Raw genomic sequence first — 8,398 nt, forward strand, 5'->3', positions numbered from 1 at the left:
ATATGGCAGAGCTCATACGGTTGGATGAGACCATAGTGGAGATCATTCTGCTCGTCACAGCAGGTCATAACACTGGCGATGCATTGGCTACAACAAAGAGACCCGAGTCGCGCCAACAAACTGTATAAACCAAGGCCACACTACATCTGTATGCATTTAAGCTGCTTTGTTGGGACCGCAGCAATCGCTCCTGCCCCCCCACACATCCATTTACCTTCTCACATGTTGTAGCGCTGCTGATGAGTGCATGTGCATCTATCTCTGCGTGTAAACCCAAAAACAAACATCGGTTCATGACATCGGCGAATACTGATCGAGTCATCATAATGTTATTATCGGCCGATACCGATTTCCAGCCGATCGATCAGAGCATCCCTAACATTTTATTTTCAATCCTCCACCAAAAAATTATGCCATTCAAGCGTAAATTCAAGCCACAGAGAAGTCGAACGTTCCTCGTGTGACTTTATTGTAAGGAAAAGTCAAAGATCTCAGATACTCATACTCCCTATCAACTCATACAGCCCGCTTTCATATCAGACAGTGCTCATCTAGACACTCGCAATATAACTCTTTAAAGTACAAAAGAAAAAACAACAAAAGAGGTTACCCAATGTGGGAATCAATCAATAGCACAAGCCTTGTATCATTGCATGTCTTGTAAATACACAAATACATGATGACTGACGACTGGTCCACAATGTATGAGAAAATGAAGGGCGATACGGGAGTTCGTGAATGGGACAAAAAGCTCACAACATCTTGAAGTTTGAGAAATGGACGCATTTAAGAGTGGCAGCAAGGTCTTGTGAAGTCAAGAGGCCAAAAAAGAAAAAAAAAAAAAAAAAAGTGTCCAATTTTTCATTTTCAGAGTCTGTTGTAGAAAAGGGGAAAATGGCAAGTGGAGGATCCGTATGAAGCGACGTTCCTGGGCTCATTTCTTTTCCTCAACAGCCTTCTCCTCTTTCTTCGCCTCTTCTTTCTTGTCCTCTGAACTCTTTGTTTTGTCATCGTTCACAGACAGCTCCTCCAGCTTCTCTGCCACTTTGTTAGCGCTGTTCATGCTACCTGTTAAGTTGAATTAAAGCAGTTCAGCTGATGGTTCTTTAAAGAGTATTACAGTGCAAAGCTCATACTAATTTCAGATATAAATGTCTGAGAAGGTACAGTCACCTGCCAAGTGACAGGCAAGGCGGTTTGTAGCACTCTTCATGTTAATGTAGCAGACAGAAAAAGTCTAAGGCTGGAGGTATCAGCCTTACACAGAGTGAGTCTGCATGGTGACATGGCTGAAAGTGTGGTTTACCTTCTAGAGACTTCCTGACCTCTTCTTTGCACTCATCAAACTTCATCTTGAACTTCTGTGCATCTGCAAGAGAAAGACAACATTTTTAAAAAGGGGCAGGAGGAAAGAAAAAAGTTATGCTAATGATAACATTAGTTAATAAAACGTAAACATAAGTCAAGTTAAATTTAGTAGAATTTTTTTTAAAAGTTACATTTTACAAAACTACTTTATATCATTTAATAAAATAAATAATTATACAGCATTTTTGGTTGCCTCCACGTGGTTTAGTTTTTTAAAACCTTGTTTTCTTAATAAAACGAGCCCTACAGTTAAACATTTCCCTTTGGTAATGCAAGCCAGACTTCTATAATCATCTGGTCCAAATAAACCCCACCCAATCACACTGTTTTCTATGACGGACGGAAAATCCCAACCCTATTTTTTGTTTCATGCCCTAAAATGGAAGACATATCGCTACTTTTACTGCAACTTTTCTGTGTTTGGCTGAGCTAGTTTCAGTGGTTAAGAGTTTTACTTTCGTTTTCTTTTGTGGGCAGCAAAAAAAAAAGTTTCACGTTTGAGCGGAGCTATTTTTTAATTAGTAAACCACTTAGGAAACTATTATAACTTACAAGATTTTTTTTCCCATCCGTTTTTCCCCATATTGCATCATACTCATGCACACTCAGTGAAACACATGAGGTGAGGGTGCACTCACACTAGGCTATTCGAACCATGCCCGGGAACATATCCCAGTTCGTTTGACTGGCCTGGTTGGAAGATGCATGCCAGAGTGCAGTTTGGTTGGGCTTTGGCGTGGTACACTTGTAGTGCGAGTGCAAAAAGTGCCTGAGCCCAAAACTATAGACCTGATATCACTTTTAAGGGACTGTTTCATATGGATTTATTAATCATTCGTACTTTTCAATGAACATTAACTGTCATAGTTTATCAAAGATACAACCCCCTGCTGAATGACAGCAGCACCTTCAGTAAACCTCCTAATACGTGCAGCACGATGAACATTTATGGAGCGTCAAAAGTTGTGGATCCATTCAGCAAAATATTTGACCATGTCACTGCATCACAACCAACAAAACGATATATACAAAACGATATAAAGCAATGTCCAATGTGCTGAGTGACAGTGCTCCTGCTATTAAACTGAAGTGCCACATCGATGATGTAAGTGTGCTCTGGCTCGAAAGGTAAAAGCAGTGTGAGTGCAGGCCATCGGGGAAGAGGGGACAATCATGCTTTGGCACTGTTCAAGGCAACTGTGCCTAGTGTGAGCACGCCCTGACTCTCAGATGAGCTCTGAAGTTTTGAGGGTACAACAGTCACACGTGCTTGAATGTGTGTAGCAAATAATGTGCCATTCATTCACACAGCCATGATATGCAAACAGCATTATTCATGTTTAACCTTCATACACTAGTCTAGTGACATTTTCATTTAATTTTATTGCATGCACAGCACCACATTAAAGATTTTTTTTTTTCCAAAATATGAAAAGTTTTTGACCATATTAGACAACTAATTGTGCAATTCCCTTATATCAGTCTATTACAGATCTCTGTGCATAAACCTTTTCAATGCTTTTACATCATCAACTAAACCACAAACAATCCTCAACACATGCAACAAGATTTGTTTTGGACATGATGTGCAATTATACTCACTCTCTGCATTAAGGAATCGAATAGCCAGCATCTCTGGTTTGGGTTTTTCATCTGCAAAGTCAGCATGTGTATTCCACACCCAGGCCCTGTCACTGCCTGCATTGGGCTTCAGCTCCATCAGGGGCATAACTAGAGCACAGGATTAACAGATCAATGAAAGCTATTTACATGAACTGAAAATAATCAAGAGATCACTTGCTCCACTCACTGTGGTGATTGGCACAGATTTTGAGGGTACGATCTCTCCTCATAAGAAGGCGGATGGAGCCCTTCTCTTTGTGTCGCAGGAGTTTGACATCACCCGTCCCGCGCTCCTTCCACTCAGGAGGGTCGTTCTCACTGGCAAAACGATACAGCTTTGCCCTCCTATACACAAAAATGATTCAATGGTCAAACACATTCAATTATTTCTATAGGGCTTTTACAATGTAGATTGTGTCAGAACAGCTTAACATAACTAATATTTTCTATAGACGAACTATAGTTTTTATATATCGTTTGTATAAATAACAATAAGTGCCTGATGGCTCTTGGCAAGCATTAAAGATGTTTTCACAAGTGTCAACTGCAATTTCAAGACAATGCAAGTTTAAACCATTGAAGCACAAGGCAACACAAAAAAAATGCAGAATAAGTTTTCACGTCACACCAAACACTCAAATTATATAAAAAATAATAATAGAATAGTATAATAGTAAGGATACTTGAACAGTTTATTCTTACACTTTACCTTAATGAGAAAATCATATGCGTTAGTACATCACATATTAATGTTAATCAATGACAAGACTGATGAATACAATAATGTCAATAAAAAGAAATTTGCCTACTGAAGACCAGCATTTTCAGCATTTTTGAAGAGTTTTAAAGCTACTGTTCCAGTGTAAACCAACAAAAAAAAAAAAAACGTATTGGTAAAAACATCATGCTCAATGGATGTTTAGTTTTAGTTTACACAGCCATATCACCCTGCAGCCCAAGACCGGTTACTCACTGAAGCCAAGCAGCCCTGAGCCTGGTTAGTGCCTGGATGGGAGACCACATAGGAAAACTAGGTTGCTAATGTAGCTAGTGTCATATAAAGTGCTTTTAGAATGCAGTTACATGGAAAGTTTGATACAATTTTTTTTTCTTTGTTTAAATATTTCCCAAATGATGTTTAACAGAGCAGGGAAATTTTCACAGGATGTCTGATAATATTTTTTTCTTCTGGAGAAAGTTTTATTTGTTTTATTTCGACTTGAATAAAAGCAGTTTTAAATTTTTTTTAACATTATTTTAAGGACAAAATTATTAGCCCCTTTAAGCTATTTTTCTTTTCGATAGTGTATAACGACGGTTTGTTCTGTAGACTAACTTGCCTAATTACCCTAACCTGCCTAGTTAACCTAATTAACCTAATTAAGCCTTTAAATGTCACTTTAAGCTGTATAGAAGTGTCTTGAAAAATATCTAGTAAAATATTATTTACCGTCATCATGGCAAAGATAAAATAAATCAGCTATTAGAGATGAGTTATAAAACTATTATGTTAAGAAATGTGTTAAAAAAAAATTGCGTAAAAAATATAAACGGGGGCCAATAATTCTGACTTTAACTGTATATATAAAATTACTGCTGCATGATATTGGAAAAAACTGACATTGCAATATTTTTATTCACTGCGATATAAATGCAATTTCAGCAGATGACCTAAACAGCTTGTAAAGAATTGATCATTTTAGATCGATTGGGATGATTCTGTAGAGGAGTGTATCTGCATAAAATATAATTTAAAAAAATTACAAGCAAAGTTTAATACAACAGCGAAAAGATGAAAATAAACAATTCATGATTTTCTGGGGAGTCCAACGGTACTCAGAAGTAAAAATTAAATAATCACTGTATAACAATAATAACACTATCATTTTAATTGAGAAAATAATTACATAATGTACAATTAATCTTTAAGCTACAAACGCTTAATTTATTGTGCCCAAATGGCTTAAATTCTTCACATTTTTACAGTCAGGTCTTAAAAACACATGCAAATAATAACTTTCACTCTAAGGTTGAAACAGGGTACCCCGGGATCCTGCAAATGAAATTCAAGGCTTTTTAAGATGTTTTTAATACCATTTCAAATTAAATTAAATGCCAACTTCGTACCCATTCCAACAGAAATATGAGGGGAAAATGTCAAATCTGTATAAATTTTGAACCCTAGAAAATAATTATGTACAAGTGAGCTACTTAAATAAAACATTTTATTTCAATTATTAGTTATATTTAATACATACACAACAGCGTGGTCATCCACCCAGTAGCGAATATGAAGGTCCAACTGCTTATTTTTGCCATCTCATTGAGACTCATGAAACATGACCACAAACCCGTTGGCCTTATTGACCTGGTCAGTCAGTTCTTCAGTAATAAAAAGAGCCAATCCGAATTTAGTAATCGATGCAATTTTGTTGCTTCCACACGAAAATGTAGCTGCAACCTTGGAGTCAGGAAACATGGTTTTGAAAACCTCTGTAATGTTCTCATTCGATGTGTAAGAGTGGTGCTCAGAGATTGTTTTAAGGACCCACATCACCTCTGCTGGCAGAGTTGGGGTTGAGCCACAGTAAGATAGGATGCTCCTTGGCTGTGGTGGCAATGCTTTTAATGTAGAAATTTCTTCATTACTGAAATTCATGAAGGCCTTAATTTGAGATCATCAAATTTAAGACTTTTTCAATGTTTTTAAGACCCTGCGGGTTCTCTGTTAAACTTTTAAATAACTCCGCTATGTTAACTGTATTGTCTCAACTACATTGCAGATCCCTGTGATGTGACTATTGTGCTGAAATGATCTATTGTGCAGCCCTAATATACACCTCAGTTAATGACTTACATCTTGAAAAGCTCCTCCTCGTCTTCTTCTAAGGTCTTAACATCCTGCTCGGGTAGTGAGACGATTGGCTCAAAATGAGGGTCATGGTTGGATTCTTCAACGTTCTCCGTGGATGGTTCATGCTCATCTTGTGCCTCCTGGAGGGGGAAAGTAAAAGAGCAGCTTTTATAAATATCAAACTTCAACATGACTTAAGCTAAATTGATACCAAAACAGACATGTTTTAGGAACACCACAAATGTACTACAGTATTTGTTCTGCTGAGGCTCACAAAGTCCTGATCCCTTCTGTGTGGATCCTGCTTCCACATTACTCATCAGATCAGTGGAGTGAAAGGCTGCGGGATTTGGAGGGATCACTCCCTGGAGTTTGGCCTATTGTCTCCGAATTTGCTGCTGCAACCAAACTTGCATCCACTGATGCTTGAACCCGCATGCTGTGATGCTGGCGGAATTCATGCACTTGCTATTCACTAATCACTGGCCTCACATTCATGAAGGCCTTGTAAGCTTTAATTATTGAAAAGCTTTCTGATCAACTCTGGCAGTTCTTCTGCACATGATTTGAAGCTCTGAACAGCTTTTAAGTTTTGATCACGTAGCATTTTCAGTGCTAACAAGCTTACTTAGATAAACAACTGACTTGATTGAACACCGGATATAAGATATTTATGAATTAATATGGGAGTTAAACGAGTTTTCCAAAGTGGTCAGTTAGCATCCAAGCTAGAAGCTGCTAATAAGCGGCCTAAAGGCGTTTAAGTGGTTGAATCGTAGTTTCGCAGCCCAGATTTTACACTGCTTGAGCAAATACAGTTAAAACGCGCAAACAAACCCGGAAGAGTGTTAATAAACCGGCTTTGAACTTCACGTGTTGCAGGTTAGCAATGCTAACACACAAGCTAACAGTGTGTTAGCATTTCAAGCTTTCAATTTAAAGTATGAGTCGTTTTTACTTGGAGCATGCGGTGAATATTTTTATTTCGTACCTAAAAATGAATATTTGCTTGTCGTTTGTATTTAAGCAAGTGGCGAACGCTAATAGACATAGAAGCGTGAATTTTAATAACGTTACTGGAGCTACTGACAGTATAGCGTGATTGTAAATAAACAAACGACTTTGACAGCGTATGAAAACGCAATATTGAGTATTTAAAATGAACCCATGAAGTTCTAACGTCTAGATATTCAAGTGCATAATGTGAAACCAGGAAAAACACCTGCTTTCACAGTCTGTTAAGCAAGACCCTCATAAAACATTTATCGCAAACAAAACATCCAAAATAAGCATCTCTCGCTGTTCGGAAGACACAGAGGCTGAAGATAATGGCCCTCTTACCTTTGTGTCCGCCATGGTTTTTGCAGATGTTTTTCGATTAGGGAGAGTTTCTGTTGGTTTAGATCAGTGCGAGCTCGTGAGATTTCACTCCGCTACTTTCGCGCGCGCATAACCGGAGAAGAGAGACGGTGACGTCAGCGCAACTGCGCTACGTCATGGCGCTCTTCAGCTACGCACAAAGTTCAAGACTTTTGGGGACCTAGGAGTGTTACATTTTACAGATCTCAATGAGGTATTTAAAATAAAATGGATAATTAAATTAATTAAAAATAAAAAACTTTGTGGCATACCTTTCCACATTTTATTTTAAATTATTTGTGTGGCATACATTATCTTTTAAAATGTAATTTCTTTATTGCTAAAAATCCCAATTAAATTGGCTTGTTTCCTAAGCAGGCATCGCTGGCTTGACAGTTGGTCTATAACAGTGGTGTAGACCTAAAAAAATGTGGTGTCTTCTTACCCACCCGACCCAAATTTTAAAAGTAGACAAAGAAATGACGAAAGTAAATGTTTCTTTGGTTCATCTAGAACTATCCATTTAAAAAGGAAAAATATTTCAACAAATTTGTTTACTTTAAGCAAGATGCTAATAGAATAGTCTAATCCTATCCAATGATTTATGCTTAGCCAATATTGACCCCAGCAGACCCGGAGATTGGCTAAATATATTTAGCTGAGGTAAAACAACTGTTTCACTCTATGGGACTTAAGCCTAAAATTTGCCTATTTCCAAAAAAAAAATAATAATAATAATAATAAATTATATATACATATATATATATATATATATATATATATATATATATATATATATATATATATATATATATATATATATATATATATTTTTTTTTTTTTTTTTTTTTTTTTTTTAATACTGTACAAAAAATCACGTTTCAAGACAGCTATATCAAGTATTGTATGTTGTTAACAAACGGTAACATTTAAAATATATATATTTTTAAAAATCAGGAAAAAAAAGCAAAGCACACTTCTTCAAAAACCCAAATACTAGCCTGTACTCAAGTACATTTCCATGTATTAAATAAATAACACTGCCACTTTTTAAATTCAAAATGGCATAAATATAAACATGTAAAAAACTTACAATTCATAATAGGAAATAATTTTTAAAACAATACAGCACATTATGTTTGACTCTGATGTCACTCTTGTTCAATGTATGATAGTAATGTAACATGCACTGTA

The 8,398-nt window shown here is 36.6% G+C and overlaps 1 protein-coding gene and 1 non-coding gene across 2 annotated transcripts; both read right to left on the minus strand.

The window, feature by feature from the left end:
• Nucleotides 1-448: 448 nt before the first annotated feature.
• Nucleotides 449-7,320, minus strand: ranbp1 (RAN binding protein 1). The gene is made up of 6 exons (XM_056457494.1): nucleotides 7,187-7,320; nucleotides 5,849-5,985; nucleotides 3,179-3,336; nucleotides 2,971-3,099; nucleotides 1,307-1,369; nucleotides 449-1,068 (listed from the first exon to the last, which is right to left on the minus strand). Exons 1-6 carry the CDS (start codon nucleotides 7,199-7,201, stop codon nucleotides 935-937), a joined length of 636 nt encoding a protein of 211 aa, XP_056313469.1. The 5' UTR covers nucleotides 7,202-7,320; the 3' UTR covers nucleotides 449-934.
• Nucleotides 1,148-1,277, minus strand: LOC130229935 (small nucleolar RNA SNORA77). Its single transcript, XR_008837889.1, has one exon. It is a non-coding gene; the product is annotated as a small nucleolar RNA SNORA77 (small nucleolar RNA).
• Nucleotides 7,321-8,398: the final 1,078 nt, after the last annotated feature.

Source organism: Danio aesculapii, chromosome 5, assembly GCF_903798145.1.
Source record: "Danio aesculapii chromosome 5, fDanAes4.1, whole genome shotgun sequence".
Taxonomy (NCBI): Eukaryota; Metazoa; Chordata; class Actinopteri; order Cypriniformes; family Danionidae; genus Danio; species Danio aesculapii.

Bases quoted from the DNA above. Each gene is read 5' to 3' on its own strand.
- ranbp1 (XM_056457494.1), bottom strand. The intron at 3,337-5,848 runs GTAAGTCATTAA...TTTTGTGTATAG, and splicing joins GAGGAGGAGCTTTTCAAGAT to GAGGGCAAAGCTGTATCGTT. The intron at 3,100-3,178 runs GTGAGTGGAGCA...CCTGTGCTCTAG, and splicing joins AATCTGTGCCAATCACCACA to TTATGCCCCTGATGGAGCTG.